The sequence below is a fragment of the Bombus vosnesenskii genome, unplaced genomic scaffold (assembly GCF_011952255.1).
Source record: "Bombus vosnesenskii isolate JDL3184/JDL3185 unplaced genomic scaffold, Bvos_JDL3184-5_v1.1 scf7180000013262, whole genome shotgun sequence".
NCBI classification, from domain to species: domain Eukaryota; kingdom Metazoa; phylum Arthropoda; class Insecta; order Hymenoptera; family Apidae; genus Bombus; species Bombus vosnesenskii.
In genome coordinates, this window is record NW_022882922.1 from 5,031,073 (window position 1) to 5,051,753 (window position 20,681).

Genomic DNA, 20,681 nt, shown 5'->3' on the forward strand with positions numbered 1-20,681 from the left:
ATACCACGTTAATAGGCAAATCGAAGATGCCTTGCGACTGGCACAGTTGCGCGTAGCCGCGACGCTCCCTTTCCCCGTAGGGTACGATCGTTGGACTAATTACGACGACGACGAACTCGATGCATGCAAATTCCATCATTATCGATTCGCAACGGTTTTCTTGCGAATCTTCTTGCACGGTCGGTCAGTTTCTTTTCTTCTAACGCACTGCCGGAAGACTCTGGAGAAAAAAGAAAGGGTCGTTAATCAAGCGATTCTTATTCCTTAATTATCGATAATGAGCTAACGTGATTAATCGTTGGTTGATTACCAGCGGAGAAGAGCGAGCCGAAGCTCTCTCGACTAGTACAAATTGCTGATTAATTCAACGTCGATAAAGCCACGCAGAAGTGGTACGTTTACCACGGTCTCGAAACTGCGCAGCGGTGGCTCGCGCGTACGTTGCGTGAATTCGCCAAAGTCACTCAACGGGTGATATAATTGTTTCAGGAGGACCTCGTGGCGCGGCTGACAAGGGAGAAGGCAGAGCAGCTACGGACATTGTCCTCGCAGCTGTTGCTGTTCGAATCGAGGCTTTGTCGAAAACAGAAGGAGATCGAGGCTAGTCTGGCGCAACGAGAGTCCATTATTCTCAGACAACAGAGGGTGATTCGTCAATTGCAGAGCAGATTGGCGGAAAGAAGTACCGGGACGAGAGATTCGCCACCTTGCGACGCTCTGGATAGATTGGACAGTCTCGGAGACAGCGACAGCGCCGTTGTTCTCGAGGAGGCGGCGGACGACCTAGCGCCACCGAGGTAAGCGTACGCTTCGTTTAACCGAAACACGCGCGAATTTTCTCTCCCTTTAAACTGTCGTTACGTCCATTTTTGTTATGTTTACCAGCGAAGCTAAAGATAGAATCCTTTGGTTCTACGCGATGATTGAATTTACTTGAAAAACGAAACCGCTCGTACGATTTGATAGACGCGAAATATCCGCACGCGTTAGGAACGATACGTTTGAAAGTTTTCGAGTAAATATAAAATATCCTTCGCAGGTTTCGCTCGAACATCACCGACGTGACGGTGATCCGATCGGTTTCGGACGCGGTCGAACCGTCGAGCAAGTACTCGTCGATGCGACGATGCAACGGTTTCCTGAGGAGACCGGAGATCTTGGAGACCGTTTACTCGGTGGAGGAGGACGGAGACAGCGAAAACAATCAGGACCCGTCCGAATCGACGGAAAACTCGGAATGCGAGGAGAGACGGGCAAAGAACTTGGGAAACGGAAAGGGCAGACTTCAGGATTTGTACGGCAGTTTCGAGAGACTCGCTCAAGAGGCAGACTCCCCGCCCAACGAGAGACCAAGGGACGAAAGTCAGCAGGCGCAGGTAAGAAGATCTCTTTTTGTCCGAATATCCACTTAGTCGCAACCGTCTTTCGTATCCACCGTGTCTTCTTTCGACCTTTCCGTTAGTCTATTTGCGTACGCGCTATACGCGCCACTATCGAACTTGTTTCGTCGACTCGCGTTCGAGCAACGTCTTGAAACATACGTATACGAGAATTTTCTTCTCCCTTTGAGAATCCTCTTTCCGACTTTTCATCCTCTTCGACTCGTTTATCCCTCCTATCGTCTTACATTTTTACTATATTCGCGGTATTTTCGGAATCCTTTGAAATCAAACGTTCGTGCAACCGCGTCCATCGTACTGTCTCGATTCTTTCTCGCAAGCCAGTCGCAATTCTGAATCTCGTGCTTTTCCAGGTCACGTACAACAGGGTAATGAGCAATCACCGATCAGTGACGAAGCCAAAAGACGTTAAGTACAAGAGGATAAACAAGGCAAAGTCGAAAAGCCTGGAAGAACTAAGGGGACGACTGAGAAATTGGGTGGAGAAAGGGAACAAAATCGCTATATCGTTGGATCAATCTTACGCCTGAATCTCTACTTTCTGAAAGTATATTATAGAAATTGTTGGAAACGGCGATCGAGATCGATCGATCGTTCGTCGTCGTGCGCGCGGCAACCTCGACCGTCAACGATATGGTGGACGTCGACGCGATCGATCGCCGTTGTATATTTAATTAAATTTCTCATCGCTCCATGTGATATTTACCGTAGTGTCTCGAGAATTAATTAGAAACTTTACGCACCGCGGAATACGTTGCGCGTGGACAATTTTAACATTTGTGATATATATAATGATTTTATGATAACGCAACCACGTTATCTAGTGATAATTATCGTCGTCGCGATCGCGGAACGGTAAGAGGAGTAACGCTAATGGAGGAGAACGAGACAAGATAATCGAGAATATTTGCTAATCGCGTAAACGTAACTTGTACTATGGCAATCTCGCGTTGCCAAATTCTCTGGCGTACAATCTGCATCGTAAATCGAAATTGCCTTTCTCACCGCGAACGAAACTAAACGCGCGCCCGATATAACCGAGTCGTAGCTTCCTTCCTTCCTTCCTTTCCACGCGTTCGCCAAATCGTCAATTACGACCACCGTGCTATATCGATCAACTGACGCAACGTTTGATCTTCCTCAAAAAAGAGAAGAGCATACGCGCGATCGCATTGTCCAACGGACCTGAGCTCGATCTTTTTATCTATAAAAATTGCTTAAACGCCGGTCACACGCTATATGTGGCTCTGTCGCGTCATACTCCCTTATCTGCCTGTATATCTTCGCCTATACGCAAAAAGAACAAACGGGATAAAAGCTTTCAACGCGTCATGCGCGAAACTCGTACGATATTCTCGAGCATCTTACGAGATACGATATCTTCTTTCTTATGTCGTTCAAAGAACATCCTACATTTTATTCAGTATCGACAAATGTGCCACTCTATCTACTTTTCTATTAAGATTTCGTAGGGCGAACTTGCTCATCGATTCTATCGCCAGGCTGATCGAAACAACCGACACTGTTTACCGTAGCGAAAAGAGACGCGATTCGAGTTAACGCGCTTACCGTACTCGTAAATATCGAAGATTATTATCGAGAGGTAATACTATATGAAATATGTGTATACTGAACGATAAATGCTTTAAAAAATCACGGTACTTAAAGTATCGATGAAAATATCTTAACTCGACCACTATATTCCGTTACCGCAATTGTTTCGATCAGTCTGGCTAGTGAATTTCTTTAGATAATCTTCGAGATTATCTGATTTAATCGACGGAAGATAATCAATATCTATATACGTATATGTGATGCATTTACCGAATCTAATGCAGCACGAATTATTTTTCGAGATTTACGAATGTCTTTTCGATGCGATTAAAAAATGTTCGTAAGACACGAGTTACACTGTAGCATAATATTTTTCGATCGTTCTTTACGCCGTACCAACGACACGAACTCGACACTTTATTTATTTATCGACCATGTATGTGCGGCCGTCGTCTAACCTTTCTGTCTCATTCTATTCAAATGAGAAAACTATTCTTGCGGGTACCTGTGTAATGTTAAAAAATACATAGAAACGTTTTCTATTTCGCGTTCCGTTCGAGGCGAATTTATATTTAACCGGTGCGTTCTCGAACGGGATAAGGGTACAAGAAAACTATCGACAATCCCCAATTTTGAAAAAAAAAAAAAAAAACGCAAAACATATTCTATTAGAGAGGAATCTACAGACAGTTCTTTTGTAAATAAGATGAGATGAAATATATATATATATATATATATATATATATTATGATATGTAATAGCTTAAGGTTAAGACTCTTCGGAATTCTGCAAAAGATTATCATGTAGATAGCCGCGTTAATAAGAACAATAAATTTTAACGATAGAGAATCAAGTTTTATGTTCCTGTAGGCTGCATAACAGCCATCGACAGATCTCGTGCATAATATATTTGCGCGCTTATAAATACATATACTTATAAATAAATCGCATATAAATATATAAATATATATAAACGAAATACTATATGAAACTGTAATTGAGTCTACTTTGCTAATGACGAAATGGGAATGAGAAAAGAAAAAAGTCGGAATAATCTGAGCAAACTGACACTGATGAATCTGTGGTATCGTATTTACAGATGTTCCAATATACGCGTGAACAATATAGATGCTACAAAACTGATACAGATATCACAAATGGTTTATGAAGAAAGTCGACTGTCGTTCTAATTTATGTAAACGATGTATCGTGTATACCATCGCTTTCTTAGAAAATTAGTAAACTGCTACCGATATTAATAATTACCGCATTATTATTTTAATTATTATATTAAATCGCAAATAAATTATAATACAAAAACTTGTTGCGTGTGTCATTGTACCCTTTCAATTTCAAGCATGATGGGGAACCATGGAATTAAACGATATAGCTTTCGAAATATGATCTTGTTTCAATTACAATGTCGCATATATTCGTTTAGCTCTAACGATTTGTTTAGAATCGTTACCTATCTTTCACAGATCTGAGGCTTTCATACATCCTACCTATACAAAAATCTAATGATTTCTTTAGAATTACCAAAGTTGTGGATTAGGTTTTTCTTGATTTTCTTCATATCGATAAAGTAATATTTTCTGAAATATTGTAAAAGCATAACATTTTATACTTCCTTTACGACTATACGATCTATCCTGTTCTATATTTTAGTTATAATTTCGTAAAGACTTAAACCTACAAATTTCATGGAACACCTTTGTCTTAATTTAAACCGGTATGTGCCATTGACTAAATATAGGATAGACCTGAGTCTGCTGTCTATTACTATACCGTGTTAAGTCGATAATATCGCATGTGATACGAAAATGGCAAGGGGGTCTAGTGACCTCCAAAACGTGAGACACGAAAAAGCATCGCATGTTACATCTATCTTGTACCTCGTTTGTGGCGCTATTTTAGTATTGGCGCGTTTTGAATCGTTCTACCAATCAGATTGAATTTGGTAACCACCTTCAAAACAAAATAATATGGCTGGTATTACGCATAACGGAAAGTTAACCGGGATGCGTTAATAAAATTTTATAGCGATCAAAATCATTTGATCCTTGTTAGTGACATGATTATTGTGCTCATCCATGTGATCTATTTCTTTGGCAAGTTTGTATATCAGAATTATCGAAGCAAACGACAAAACACAATGGATAATGATACGGTTAACATGGAGCTAGGACGCAACATTTCTGAAAGTGATCGTAAAATGGTAGATCCTGAGACACCTCAGACTTTTGAAGAAAATATCAAATTTTTCCCGCCGGCGTACATCCAAAGATATGCTGCAGTCGCCGATGTACTTAATAGTGAGAGATATCGAGGAAAATTACGCAAGGTATTCCGCTTTCATATCTTCGCAATAACTTTACACGTGGATCTTTCTTTATTGCTAGAAATATACTTATAAATCTTTCGCGCAATTTTATATATGATATAATACCATTTATTTCGTATTACATGTTTGATATTTGCAAACATGGATTTAACAAATTTTTAACAGATAATAAAATGACTAATCTCCTTCTTTGTTTAGATCGTTGACTTTGGATGTGCAGAACTTGGTTTTTTAACACACCTAAAAAATACAGGAGGCATACAAGAAATATTATGCGTAGATATTAATAGACCGCTTTTAGAAGCTTATAAAAGTAGAGGTGCTCCCTTAGTATCTGAATATTTACATAGAAGAACTGCACCTTTTGTGATTGAGATAAGCGAAGGTTGTGTTACTCAAAATGACAAGAGGCTAGAAAACACAGATGCTGTAATCTGCATAGAATTGTAGGTTGCTATATATCGTGTTGTTTTTAATTTTACTTTTCAAGCGATAAGAAACTCGTATAATATTATTTCATAGGATATAACGCATATTTTAACACTTTAGGATCGAGCATTTGTATCCAGATACTTTAATAAATTTCCCTTGCAATATTTTTGGCTATATCAGACCAGTATTGGTAGTGATAACAACTCCAAATGCAGAGTTTAATACGTTATTCCCAAACTTTTCTGGATTTAGACATCCTGATCATAAATTCGAATGGACCAGGCAACAATTTCAAGATTGGTAATGATTTTGATTTTCTGTTTAATTGTAAATTTTTTATTTATTTTTACTCTATATATAGGCTGATCTATGAGTCAGTCACCACACTTTGCGAGCCTTACCCGATGATCTGATAAGAAGATGTTTTGAATAAAAATTGAACAATTTTCAACCGGCTACAAAATACGGTATACAAAATTTCCAAAAATGCTTTTTTCGACCAAAAGTCAAGGTTACGTTATTTATGCTTTTGTAATGTGCATATAATGAACATTTTTCTCCTTGAGACGTCCGATTTAATCGAAGTAAAATTATTTTTAACGGTAGCGCCCTTCTCGATTAACCATCGTTTCAATATTTAGTGTCATTTTAAGGTCATAGTATAGAAGGTCGTTATAAACTCGTATTAACGTCAACTACGACGGTATGAAATCAAAAATACGTGGCATTCGTTTAAAGAAGTCAAGGTGATCTTGACTTTTTCTCGAAAAAACGATTCTTTCGGAAATTTCTTGTATTGAAATTTGTAGCCGATTTAAAGGCGATCAATTTTTATTGAAGATATTTTTTTATTAATTTGTCCAGTGTCTGAAGTATTGTGGCGATCGATTCATCGGCGTATTAGCCCGTACATAGCAAATAATCATACATGTCATAAATGTAATTTCTGTTAACAGGGCTCAAAATATTATTTTAAGATACCCCAATTATGTAGCAACATATCATGGGATTTGTAAAGGCCCAGAAGGCTCAGAACATTTAGGATGTTGTACTCAAATGGCTGTTTTTCATCGCATCGGTGAGATGGAAGAAGCGTATAGCCCTGGCATTGAAAATTTATTTAAAGTTGTAGCTAGATACGAATACCCGTTTCAAATAGATAATCGCTCAGATGAAGAAAAGATTGTTGACGAAGCATCGTACTACATTAGACATTTATCGTATCAAGACGATATGGAAGAAGAAGTTCCATTAAAACTAATATTAAAAATGTTACATACGTTTCCAATTTCTATGGAAGAATTGGAAACAATTTTAGGGGACGCTGGCTGGGCAATCGAAGAGCGTGAAGATGGCCCTGTTGTCTTAGTACCACCACCTACTACATATTCTGATACTACAGTAGGTGGGCCTCTTTGGAGTAATGACATGTATGCTTCGGAGGAAGATGAGTGGAATATGGAATCCGAACAACCTATAAATTACAGCAGAGACGGACAAGAAGAAACGGACAATGAAGATTGGAACGTAGAATCAAGTATCGTTATACCTGCTATGTCACCAAGTAATTCTATGCTTGAAGACAATACTTATCTTTATGACGAAAAGGATGTTTTACACAGTAATGAATTTGAAACGACAAGAAGTGCCGAAATTCCTGATAAATACAGTGAAATTAACAACGAAGGAAATATAGATTCAATACTTGGCACAGATAATTTCAATAAATCATTTGACGATAATGATCCATTGTACTTAAATGAATCAACAGAATTATCTGATTCTCCCGTAACAAGAAAATTTAAAAGTTTGTATATAACACCGGACATACAAGATGATGCTATATCAGATACTGCACAAAAACTTAATTGTACGTTAGATCTAGTTTACATGTCCCTTTCACGGGCCTCTACTTCGCCTGAGCCATATCTTTTACACGCCGTTAAGATGGACCAACAATTAACAAACGATAGTATATGTAATCAAAGCATGAGTGATCACTGGATGTTAAACAATTCGCTCCAACAGGAAAATATATCGATTAACACCATCGCAGATGTAAATGATGAAGAAAGCAAGAAATCATCATTAAAATATGATCTTGATGGACATGATCACTTAAACGATATTTATTCAAATACATTATATAAAGAAGATAAAGATCCTGACAATGATACTAACACAGCAGCAAGTACAAACCCTATCGATCAAAATCAAATGCAAAGTATCCAACAGAGTAGTAATGTCTCGGAGCATAATTGTCATCTAAAAGATCAATTGCAATCAGATAATAGTATAGTTTATGCTAATGATATTGTAACAGACAATCAACCACAGTTTACAAGTTCACCAAAAATGGAAACTAGAGCAAGTAGCGTGGGTAAAAAACGAAGATCTCTTGATTACAAGGAGGAGGAGGAGAATAATACTAATTCGTTAAATATATCACAGAAATGTCAGTTCACAAGCCCTGGTAGTAATAATAGTAGAAATGAGGTACTTTTACAAAGTAATATTGATACAAATATAACTGCTATGTCAGGCATTAAACCAAATACAATAGGAAAAAGGTATAGTAAACAAGATACTTCTATGTATCAGAATGATATGAAAGTAAAAAGTGGGAACGAGTTAATAAAGAACTTTGATCAAGATACACTTAATAGTAGCGATACAGCAACAATATGTCCTACATTAGATGATAATAAACAAACAATAGAGGAATTGCCTGAAACGAATTCTTTAAGTAGTAACAATGGCACGAAAAGTAATGAAACATTACAAAGGGAAATTACAGGTCCTTGTGCTACAGAAAAGTTGGTAAAGGAAGAAAAAGAACTTCCTGCAATAAATACCAATAACATACAATCAGTAAATTGTGATACAAAAATTCAATTGACGAAAAATTCAATTAATGAAAAGACTGATCTAAAATCTGAATTACATAATGATCATGATTTAAGGAGCGTTGTTACCGAAATGTTTTGTAATGATGCCAAAGATACAAGAGATATTGAATCCACATCAGTATTAAAAAATGAGAAACAAGATGAATGTAACGTAGAGAATCGCGAATTGAAACCTTCTCCAGAAACTGTGGAAACATCTTCAAATAGTTGGTCTCTGGAAGTAATAGATTCCGGATATCCAAATAGCGCTTCCGCTCAGGATATGACACAGGAATACGCTCTATCAAGTGTAGCGCAAGGTCATATATCCGATTCTGAATACCCAAATATAGCAGAAGTTCTAAGACCCGAAATTCCCGATGAGATCGAAGTTGAAAACGGTGACCTTGCAAATAATAACAGAGATGGTGAAGGTAATAATATGATTGCTGCAGAATTAAACGAGCTGGAAGACTTACAACCCTTCATTGAAGTACTGGAAAATGATATTGAAAACGAGAATGATATTTTTGGTGTAGAGAATGACTTCCCTATATGGTTGCTAGGAATATTAAATATGGCCAACCCAATTGATGTGGACATGGACATGCAGAATCACAGGGAATTGATGTTTCCAAACAGAGCAGCAGGTAATTTTATCAGTATATACAAATTGTCAATAAAGATAATGATTGATTTTTATATAAACAGGTGACAACGCAAGGAACGTAAATATGGAACGCGATGAAGGTTTTGATAATAGTTCTGAAGAGAATAGTGATTTAGAAAATAATGAAATGTAAATGATGTTAATGAAAATGCGCTAATGAATAGTGTCGTAGACGATAATGAAAATGCGCTAATGAATAATGTCGAAGACGACAATGAAAATGCGCTAATGAATAATGTCGAAAACGACAATGAATATGCGCTAATGAATAATGTCGAAAACGATAATGAAAATGCTTCTAACCGAAATAGTGAAAATGAACAATGGGTTATAATTACACGTAATACGCGATATTGTTGAAATAATAATATAGATGATTTCACATATCACTTTACACTATGTTTGCAAGATCTGAAGATAAAAATTTGAAGGTAATTATTTTTTAACAGTACATACATGTGTGTATTCTGATCGTTCACTTATGTTCCTCTTTTTTTCTTTTAAATGTAAATATATCTTAGAATATTGTAAAATCCATAAAAATCTTTCAAGGAGCTTGTTACGAAAGTTTCTTTTTCTTCCTTTTATATATATATATAATATAAGAGATGAATTTTTTTTTTATTGTCTTTTTTCTTTTTTTATCACATAGAAATATTCGTGATACACTCGTTTTTCCATTTAATCTATCGAGAAATCAATGTTCTTGTAAGTAAGCGTAACACAATATTTCAGTATCAATACATCTGTATGCGATTGTATACTAGTAATAACATTTGCTTGTTACTACTTGAAACATTAAGACGTCGAATTTAAAAAAGATATATATTTTCTTACGATTTTCAAGACTTCTCGTCATATCGTTTTTAAGTACGTAAATAAGATTTGTGATGCGCTATTTTATCTAGATATGCTTTATGAAAGTTTATCAATATGTTACATTTCTGTCTACTCGCACTTATTTAATAAAATGCCTCATTAATTTATAACAATGTTTCCTGATAATATATATGTTGAAATCTATCTAAGACTGAAATGGCATTTCCATTTTAAACAAATAAAACATATCACATATCCTCTAATAACTTTTCTCAATACATTATTATATTATTTAAGAACCAGTACTACTAGTTGATATTAATGGCATAGGACACTTAAGAAATAGACAGATGATATCTTACTTTATTTCAGTAAAAGTGGAATGACATTACAAGGTGTACAGTGATACATGTGTAGTAACCTAAAATCTTTACATGACTTGTTAGTAATTTATCTTTATATATATTGTTTTTTAGTATTTACAGAAAGTACATCTTTTGTTTCATACATCAGATGTAGGATTATTGTTAGCTATTGTACGAATTTCTAAAGTGATCATAATCTTCGCTTCGAACGTGTATATGATACGTAGTAAATGTTACGTTAACAATAATGCAGTTAAATTATCGTCAACTGGGAAAAAAAGCAAAACAAAAATAATCATTACCAATCTCTTCTATAAACTGTACGATGCAAGATAACGGCACGATATTTAATTTAGTTCTTGGTATTCTAAATTGATAACTCACAGTACAAGAAGTACAAAATAAATTAATCAGTAATTCCATTAAATGAATGGCACTAATTAATACACACACATACACACATTCACACAAAGCTAGATTTACAAACTAAAATATCTTTTTAAACATTCTTGAATATTTACTCGGTCTTATTGTTCACGTAACAGAAATGTTTATTACACATTTGGTTAAATTCTAACTTCAAGTAGTGCCTTGACATAATTTATGGCCTTAGATCTAATTTATGTAGATTCTGTCAAAGCAAGAGACAAATGATAATTAATATACGTTTAAGCATCACACGCCCGTACATGTCGTTTACTGATTGCGAATTAATCAAATTTTCAAAAAAAAGGAAAAAAATGAAAAAAAAAGAAAAAAAAAGAAAGAAAAAAAGGAGATTAAGGTAAACGGAAAAAATATTTTGCATTGTAAAAGACTATATCTAGTCTTATATTAAGTTATTTTGTTCAGCTGCCAATGTACCTGCAAAATGTTGCAGTATTATTTAACGTGATTATTAATAGCATCAGCAGACAATAAATTGCATATAAAAATTAAACAATGTGAAATGTTTCTCTTTCATGTAATTTACGTTACTCGTTACAATTTAAAATTAGTTGTAAGACGCATACATTAATAAGTGTCATACATATTCTTTAATCAATAGCCTTATATATATACCGATTAAAATAAGAGTTTAATAAAAAAAACGCACATGTATTTATGATTTTGGAATGTCATTATAATAAATCCGTACAGAAAGTAAATGAAAATTACAGAAACATTATTTGCTTTACATGATCCAATTTACTAAATGTGGAATCTCTGATTTCCGCAGTCTGTTACGTCTGTTAGTTGCCTGAGAGAGAGAGAGAGAGAGAGATCGATAGATAGAGAGAGAGAGAGAGAGCTATTTATATACAGTAAAGTCTATAATAGTATTTCTATTTTCCACGTCTTAGACTAGTTTCATACAAAACGTAGTGAACTTATCGCTAACATCTATTGTAATCTTTTTTTGCATCTCCATATGTGCCCTATCACTTAATCAATTGTTTAATATAGGACTTCCAATTTCGTGTGAAGTTCCTTATTAATACATAAAAACCGGATTTCAAATAAAATTAATAATTCACAAACCAAGTTTAGGTAAAAATCAATATACTGAAACGATTAACAAATGTAAACAAGTAATATCAAGATTAATATCAGAGTTGCAGGATAAAGCTGACATCGCTAAAAGCACGCGATTAATAGTGCACGCGAGGAACCTGACGTAAAATATACCGAATGTATATTATAAACAGGTCAAGTAGAATACTACATGTAATCATGGACGTACATTGTGTATTCGAATTTATATTTCAAATAGGTCTTTTCTCGTAATATACGAATTCTTCCAACACTTCGCCTGGTTAAAGTAACTTCGTTTGAATAGATGTGTATAATATATTATAATTAGGTTTATTTTTCTACTTCAAAATAGCGTCCCTCGTTATATTTATGCACTTTAACTCGAATACTTACTGAATCACACAACTTCTTTAAGATTATCACGAGTCTCGCGATTACGGGAATGTATCAAATGATGCATTTCACCTCCGGGTGCGCTATCTCGTCTAAGATCTTTCATTAATGACGGAGCTATTACTTCTCTTTTATTCGCCGCTTCTTTTATACTCGACAGTGTCTTACTAAGCCATGGCCAGCTGTTTCTCGCTGCTTGAAGTTCAGAAGCAGTCGCATGCAATTGATGTGTTAAATCCTACAAAGGAAATTAATCTTACAAATGTAATTCTAGATAATATCGAGAATTAGTAAATAACATGCTTATTTACCTGGTTTCTACATTCAGCTTCAACATGGGCTAGCTTTGTTTGAGCTAACTCCAATTCTAATTCTCGTACTCTCTCCTGCACTCTGTGCAACATAGGATCTATTCGGTTTTCTAAAGGGTGTGCAATATCTGCTAATATATTGGACGAATCCATTATACAACTTTTACACTTTTCACATTTCGAAACCTTCGTCTAAAGGGTAAAATCATTTATAAATTGTCGTACAAGAATTCCATGAGAATTAAATGTTTTTTACTTACTCGCAATTCACTAAGTGTTGTCTTTGCAGCATTATAGTCATCTTCCAAACGTTGACAAATCTAAAATAAATATTTCATCTATGATACAGTACAATAAATTCAATAGTTTCATATGATAAATGTGATTATTTACATATACGTACCTGTTTGTATTCAGCAATAATAATATTGCTTCGCCTACTTTCCGCATCTGCTCTTGCTACTTCTCGTTGTAGCATTTCCTTGACTTGAACCAATTCGGCTTCTAATCTTTGTTTTTCCTCCTCATTTCTCGCTACTGTGCCCCGTAACTGTTCTACTTCATTGCTATATTCATCCGCATTCTCTTGCGCTTCTACGCCATAAGAAAAAGTTACACGTTAGCGTTTGAAGCAAGTCTATATACGTACATTTGTATGTTTCTGATATTTTATATAATAAATATTTATATTAAATTTATAGTTCTATAGTAGGATAAAAATATTACAGTATTTGTAATCGTGATTATGTAAGAAGCTTACAAATAAAATCTTACTCTCTATCAATGTCTTTATAGTATGGCTCATGATTCCGACAGTGAAACATTGGAAACGAATGACTTTAATGTAATTGGCCGACATACGATATCTTGAAAAAGCAGATACCACCACATATATTCTCTATGCAGAACATACCATGGCCAATTTTAAACTGCTGGCACAGCTGTTAAACTTATTAAATATGTTTGTTGCCTGCTATAGCTCATAAATATACAGATAATGCCTCTGATAGAATTTAACGCGTTCAAGGTATAAAAAATCGCGAACAAATATAAATTTAAAGCATTTAATATATAATAGTTTTAGGATGCCCTGTACATACTCGTTATTACTGTACCTAAATAAGATGATTTGTGAGCGATAGCATATTTATCACTTTTGATAATGAATTTCAATATTTATCAAGCCTTGTAAGCCTTAACAACTTTGTATACAAATTCTTGCTAAAATTCCATTAGTATTACATTAGAGATGCACTAACTTGCAAACAATTTGATAATAATATACCTAAAGTATAATTTATTTGATTCTGTAATGAGCAATTGGTAAAATAAAAGCTATAAGCTTTCATATAACAAATATAAAACATTGCATAAAACAATTGCGATTAAAACAAAAAATGAAACTTTTTCATAAAGTGTGAGGAACAGGGTATACACAGGTAAGTTGACAAAATTAAAAACGCTATTCTAAATGGACGATTTATTTCTAACAAGAAAAAATAAATAATTTTTTTTTATAAAAATTGATATACAAGACAGTATACAAAGCAGTATGGCTGGATAAGCGCGAAAAATCGTTATTATAAACAACACAAAATTATAAAAATTTACAAATATTACAACATAAATAATTCAATAAAAAAATGAGTATAATTTTTGGACAATGCTTTTTTATAACAGCTGATTTGCGCTTCGTTAGTTTGTACAAAAGAATATCAACTTTAAGCATAAGAGAATCAATCAAAACAGAAAATGTATCGATCTTGCAAAGAGTATATTGCTATAACATAGTAGCTGTGATATTTCAGCCAGTCTATCGAATCTGAAAAAATTCTGTCCAAAATTTACAACTGTAATCTCTTATTACTATTTCGTCTTTGAGAAAGAAATTGAAGGGACCTCTTTGGAATTGACATAAAATTGTCTCACAGGAAATATACATGGCAATAAGAAAAAAATAAGAAAAGTATTTCATGATTTGTCAACTGGTTGAAATCTCATGTTTGTGCATAACTGTTACCGAACTAATATTTTATCAACATATGTACACAGCTTGTGGTTAGCTTGTTACGAAGATTGACAATACATTCGAAAAATTATACAAGATTAAATGGAATACCAAACAGGAATAAAAGAATCTGTTTATGAGTAGAAGAAATATTTCTTCAAAACAATAAATTTCATTAAATTTTTATCGAATATCTACTACATAATTCTTGATATACCAAACTATATTAAGAATTGTATTCCACAAGTTCGTATTATGCAATAAAATGTTTTCCAACAACGTAGATCATATTGTAAATATCAAATATTTTTTACAACTATTCACTGAAGTGTCTTTACAAGACTATGTAGGTGGACATAATTTATGCTTTGGTATATAAGTATGAAATTATGTCATGCAAATGTAAAATATATTTATTTCATAAAAAAAAACTAGATTGGAATTAAGTCATATTATAAGTTGCCAATTTTCTTCGAAATTAGTACTAGATAAAACAGAGGTATATTATTTTGATTTTCATTCATATTCTATGTATACTTTCATCGAAGTCAATGAAAAGAGTAGGTATCTAAATGTCGAAATACGTATTTACATTTCAATTCTAAAATATGGCAACAAAGACGAACGTGTAAAGCTTCAGCACAACAAAGTTAAATTTATGATCGCTCGACCATTTTTTTCATCTCTATGCAGACTATACATGCATATAAAAGAGTATTGTAGTTTGTATTACTTTCAGATGTACTAAAAATTATATATGTATTTGCGTGATTCAAACATAAAATATGAAATTACCTTTCAGTGTCATAAATTCCGCTTCATACTTCTTTAATTTCTTTAAGGTAACTGAGCAGGCTAACTTCATGACATAGCGCGATATTTCTTCGTTTCGACAACGTTTAGGTAAATGCACCCGAAAGTATTTTAATATACTCTCAAAATCTAATTGAAGTAGTTCCTTTTTGCACAACTATAGAAACATACATTTTTATAAATGATATATTCTGTAAAACGTGTTGCGAGTTAAAGACGATTACCTACCATTAATAATGCGAGAGCAACCTGGAATAATGTATCAAGTCCTTGTAAAAGGAATACGTCCAGAATATGGAAAACAAGATAAAGTGGAAATCTGGCTGTAAAAAGAGTTAAAAACCATTGTGCAGCGAACATATGTGTTTCTACACCACGATCGCAAAAATGTTTATAAAGTTCTGGCAGCTGGTCCTAAAAGTACAATAATAATTGTAAGTAATAAATATTGTAATTGTCCGTAATTAATTAAAATATATTACGAACCTCTATTAATCTATTAAGCTGATAAAATCTCATATGAAGGTTGTCAAATCTATCCTTGTACAAATCTCTTAGACCATAGTCATACATTAATTTCACCAGAACACAAAAAGCTTGTTCCTCCGGCATCTATAAGAAATACCTAATGTTTCTCTTGTCATTACACACCCTAATAAATTACTATCAAAAATGCAGATATGCCTCTTACAAATGCCAACCATTGGATGCCAATTACTTACGTGAAGGAGTAAACTAGCAACTAAAAAGCTAAGTCCTTGGCAATATCCAACTTCTTCATCGTACACTGCATACGCTTTACTTATTCTGTACAAAGAATCTTGTCCCAAACCACCTGTTTCTTTGAAAAAGTCATGGGCAGGAAATGTTCTATTAATATCTCTTAAAATAACACTCTCGCAACTGCTTTCCTATAGATGTAAAACAATATAACTATTATATACGTTTTCTGTCACATACTATTTTCGTTTACCTTAGTAATTAAAGTCCTGTATCTATCCATCATTTCTTGTGAATTATCGCAATTACTTAAACGTTGCCATACTTCTCCGCGTAGTGCTTCAGGAATACCTTGCTTTGTAAGTTTTATAAGAAGTTTTGGACGTTGTTCATTAACTTGCCAACTGTCTAGTACTTCTGCCCAACTAGCTAGTTCGTCTGCAGAACAATCTTTTGATACTTCACCTGTGCCACTTAACATCGGTTCATCTCCATCTGTCAATGTAGAAATATAATCAATATACTTTTTATCCTTCTCATTAAATAAAATAGTTAAATATCTTATTTTAACCTGAGTCTATTTCCTCCTTGGGTGTAAGTGTGTCAATGCTAGTTAAAGAAGGAGATCGAATCAGTGATGCTAAATTAAGGGCGAGATTTAATCTGTTTCTATCCAGCTCTCCTGAAGTTTCTATACTTTGTACTTCATAGTGAACTTCCGTACCATCTCCGGATATTATCTATATAATGATAAATACGCATGAAATTTGTGACATTAGAATGAATAAAGAACTAATATTTTGGATGCCTTACTTCTTTTGAGTTAAGGTAAAATTGTTGTACAAGATTTCGTTTATTAAAATACCAAAATCTTTCATTTTGTGGAAATACTTTAACTAATGTCTCTATTATAAACCTGACGGGTTCTCGGATACCACGTATTACTAAATCAACTGCAACTGTCATATAAATTTTTCCTTCTCTTGGGGTTTCAATATTGAGAGTTTCTAAAGCTGGATCTGCAGGGTCCCAGTGCCCACATATGTTGTAACATTGTTTATCTTGAACTAGTGGACCAGCATTAACTTGCTACAAACAATATCATTTTTATTATTATTGTAAGACCAGAAGCATTATTAATTATAAATATCTGGCTTTTAAATAGTGAATGTTACCATTTCAAGCAGGCGCATATCACTATGTTTAACATTGCGTCCAGGACTAACAAGGACTCCAAAGCACCTCTCAACTTCAAGAGTAATTCCTCCTTCTTTACTAGAAACTTGCTGAATACTTAAACACACTTGTTTAGCTACATTATTTCGAAGTTTAAAACAATTTCTATCCTTAGGAACTATACTGAAACCTCCTTTTCCATCCTCTTCTTTTATTTCCATTGTTACTTCAAAAATAAATACACGAGAATTAGTTTTTTCACTTCCAATGTTAAACCCATTGAAATCACTTCCTGTTAGAGAGCTAGTCATCGAACGTGGTATTCTGTGGAAGGCTTTAGAAAAGCAAGCAGAAACTTGTCCTACCTATGACGAATTGCATGGATAATGTATTTTGATTAAAACTTGATATTATCGTACAAAAAAACATTGAACATACTGCTTCTGGTATATCACACCGGAAAACATGACACTGATAAATGGCAGATTCCAATGTATCCCCATGTGACCATGTAAAAGCAAAACATGCTGCGCATGGACCAACACTTTCACCACGCGCATAAAATAGGATTCGTTGTACTTCATAATGTGCAATTGGTTGTTGAGTAGCAGCATCATACAAACTATCATACAAACATAATGATACATGATGTACGATGAAAAAAACATTTTATTACTATTTCTAATAGTTGTACATACACAACAGAACCTTGTGAACTACTTGGTACAGAAACAGATACTTTAATTCCCAAATTAAGGGATTGTTCTGCATTTAATATGTTCATATTGCGCTGTATTTCACATTCTGATTTAGGCGCGTTTATCGTTGCCGATCCCAGGTAAGTCACCCCATTAAAAATAGTGCATTCTTGTTGAACATTAGCCAGGGAATTTATTTCTAAATATAAAAAATGATATCTCATACTCTGCGGAATACCTTTTATGGTTGATAGAGAAATAATAATTTGTACCTTCATCAATATAATCTTCTGGTTTCATAATATCCTGTTTCTCAGATGCAACCATACAAGAACTTACATCATAAAATTTACTTTGTCCCACTTTTTTAGATTTTGGTTGATTTTGTTGCGCACTGCTCACAATTTTATAATCATTGCTTTCCATTTTTGAATCTTCTGTCAATACCTATGGATTTTTATCAGTGACTCAGATAATTATTGATATGCAGTTAAAAAGATAATGTACGTTAAGAATTGATATTTCTAAATAATATAGGTATGTCCAAACCTCACGAAGATTATTTTGAAGATCTTCAAAATTGCCGTTATTGGCAATTTTCAACATTGGTAATTCACTGATTAATGTTTGTTGATGTTTGCCATTACCTCTGTCATTTACAAATTCATATTCATCACTTGTTGCCACTGATTCCATTGATTTAACACTCATGCTATCCTCCATAACTATGTCTATAACATAGCATACAATATTACTGTGTTATAATAATGTAATGTATAACATATATGTATATATATACGATCAAATATTCTTTAATTTGATATTTTTGTGTAAAGATTACATGTAGATATGTGAATACATATATATGTACACACACACGCGCGCACACACGCACGCACGCACACACACACATCTTGGAATATACATTCCAATATATAACAATAGATACATAAGGAAGAAGAAAAAATAAAGCACAGTAATATATGAGTTGAATTAATATTAACAACTACACACAACTGCATGATAAATTTAAAGATAAAACTAACTGCATGTATTCACTATACATAGAAGATGCACATTGTTCGCATTCTATTTAGAGAATGTCGTGAAATCAAAAAACAGATATGTTTCCCACAAATGATTGCACTCTACTCACTATATTTCTCGAATGTAATTTAATTTTTATTTTTAATAAGAAGAGAGTACCATTTGAGTAATAAATTCGGGAATGGGAATCCGGGACGGAAGAATTTCACTTGTGACAGAATTTCCTAACAATCGAGCGTCAATCTCGTAATTTATCAATACGATTCATTCGAATACGAAGAAAATAATTCAGTGGATCGAGATTGATAAGCAAAACAAGCTTCGCGCGTACAAAGTTCGACACGGCATCGTTAAAAGCACACTAACTCGAATTCATAATGTCGATTTGGTTTGTCAAGTATTTCGGATCATCTGAATTGCATTCTTAAGCGAACTTATTGTGCCTCGGTTCTCGGTATCGTACGGTTTTAGTTACCCGCTTCTATTTACACCCCCAGCAAAGAACAGGGATTACCCTCTTGGTGAATCCAAAATTTGAAGAGACACCGGTGCCTCTTCTTGCGTTGTTGTTGATTAAAACCACGGACACACCCCGTTTCCACGATCCACGCATCGATCTACCCACGTTCCAACGATTTTTCCAAGTTATCGGTGAACATTTACATGATTTCGATCACGTCAGAAATAATTTCGTTTGACAGAAAAGGCAACCTTGGTGTCGGCCATTCGAGCACTAAGGTGCCGGAAGTCTGCTTTGTTACAACGAATTGCGAGCGAACCACCTCCAAGCGCGCAACAACTTTGAACTAACTTTAGTTACCGTCTCGCCTATACTTGTTAAGATTCTTTTTCTTAATCACATCCGTAGGTTTTTCTATTATGTAATTATGGAAGAAGAATATATATATATACTAGTTTGTGCTGGAAAAATATTCAGAGATAATACCATTTGAATGGCAAATGTGGAGTTTTTTATCCGATATTACTATCTTACCTATTTGCACATTAGAATAAAATAATAATGATAATACGGCGATAGCGAACGTTTATTTCAAACATTATACGTTCGATGATCTATTTATCGTCTATTTTCTTATATTCAATTAGAGCATTTTTTAAATTACTAACTTCAAGCACCTATAACTTAGTCACGTGAATAAATTCACATGCTGTCATAATATCTGTATACAAAATTTAATAATACATATAATTGCATTCAAATATTTATTATACTATGTGACATGGTGCAACATTCTACTATGTAAATGACATAGAATCATCAGTTTACATTTAAAGTATTTTAAAAGTGACCGACTTGACGATAATACTTTTTAAATAATATTAATTCGTATAATGTCGTTTAATACTTGAATTTGGAAAACGTATCGACTTTCTTTCTAAACGTCTGTTTCTATTGGTTAAAATATTGCCCGTTATTTCGGAAGTTATTCGATGCTAGCGACAGAATAGTGGAACTGTTTGTCAGAAATTCTTCTGGTCGTTTTGGCAGTGACCAATCAGGAAATGC

The 20,681-nt window shown here is 34.0% G+C and overlaps 3 protein-coding genes across 8 annotated transcripts in view; 2 read left to right on the forward strand and 1 right to left on the reverse strand.

Annotated features, from left to right (window-relative positions):
- Positions 1-3,607, forward strand: part of LOC117234087 — an 85,843-nt gene extending 82,236 nt beyond the window's left edge. For all 3 annotated transcript variants that reach the window (XM_033495089.1, XM_033495177.1, XM_033495008.1), the window contains exons 3-5: positions 490-797; positions 1,040-1,376; positions 1,754-3,607. In XM_033495089.1, the coding sequence (XP_033350980.1) occupies positions 490-797; positions 1,040-1,376; positions 1,754-1,930 (822 nt within the window). In that variant the 3' untranslated portion in view covers positions 1,931-3,607. The remainder of the gene's footprint in view (positions 1-489; positions 798-1,039; positions 1,377-1,753) is intronic.
- A 1,279-nt stretch (positions 3,608-4,886) lies between these two features.
- LOC117230386 lies at positions 4,887-11,204 on the forward strand. Of its 2 annotated transcripts, XM_033487780.1 has the most exons (6): positions 4,887-5,298; positions 5,497-5,744; positions 5,848-6,030; positions 6,687-9,268; positions 9,330-9,428; positions 9,465-11,204. In XM_033487780.1, the coding sequence occupies exons 1-5, from the start codon at positions 5,029-5,031 to the stop codon at positions 9,419-9,421; spliced, it is 3,375 nt and encodes a 1,124-aa protein (XP_033343671.1). In that variant the 5' UTR covers positions 4,887-5,028; the 3' UTR covers positions 9,422-9,428; positions 9,465-11,204. The 2 variants fall into 2 exon arrangements, with proteins under 2 accessions (XP_033343671.1, XP_033343661.1); XM_033487770.1 differs by having other exon boundaries at positions 9,330-11,204.
- Positions 11,205-12,298: 1,094 nt separating this feature from the next.
- On the reverse strand, positions 12,299-19,931 carry LOC117230391 (rab GTPase-activating protein 1-like). 3 transcript variants are annotated; one of them, XM_033487806.1, is made up of 17 exons: positions 19,668-19,931; positions 18,656-18,837; positions 18,379-18,553; positions 18,107-18,305; positions 17,847-18,030; positions 17,408-17,773; positions 17,046-17,321; positions 16,804-16,972; positions 16,486-16,727; positions 16,235-16,423; positions 15,999-16,124; positions 15,741-15,926; positions 15,495-15,669; positions 13,095-13,285; positions 12,952-13,011; positions 12,692-12,883; positions 12,299-12,618 (listed from the first exon to the last, which is right to left on the reverse strand). In XM_033487806.1, the coding sequence occupies exons 2-17, from the start codon at positions 18,827-18,829 to the stop codon at positions 12,385-12,387; spliced, it is 3,138 nt and encodes a 1,045-aa protein (XP_033343697.1). In that variant the 5' UTR covers positions 18,830-18,837; positions 19,668-19,931; the 3' UTR covers positions 12,299-12,384. The 3 variants fall into 3 exon arrangements, with proteins under 3 accessions (XP_033343697.1, XP_033343687.1, XP_033343706.1); XM_033487796.1 differs by lacking the exon at positions 19,668-19,931 and adding an exon at positions 19,520-19,656; XM_033487815.1 differs by lacking the exon at positions 19,668-19,931 and adding an exon at positions 19,313-19,482.
- Positions 19,932-20,681: the final 750 nt, after the last annotated feature.

Excerpts from the sequence above, each read along its gene's own strand:
- LOC117230386 (XM_033487770.1), top strand. The coding sequence starts at position 5,029 with ATGATTATTGTGCTCATCCATGTGATCTATTTCTTTGGCAAGTTTGTA. Across the intron at positions 5,299-5,496 it reads ATCGAGGAAAATTACGCAAG|ATCGTTGACTTTGGATGTGC; the intron begins GTATTCCGCTTT and ends TTCTTTGTTTAG. Across the intron at positions 9,269-9,329 it reads GTTTCCAAACAGAGCAGCAG|GTGACAACGCAAGGAACGTA; the intron begins GTAATTTTATCA and ends TTATATAAACAG.
- LOC117230391 (XM_033487796.1), bottom strand. Across the intron at positions 18,306-18,378 it reads AGAAGATTATATTGATGAAG|AAATAAATTCCCTGGCTAAT; the intron begins GTACAAATTATT and ends TTTTATATTTAG. Across the intron at positions 16,424-16,485 it reads ACAGGACTTTAATTACTAAG|GAAAGCAGTTGCGAGAGTGT; the intron begins GTAAACGAAAAT and ends TTACATCTATAG.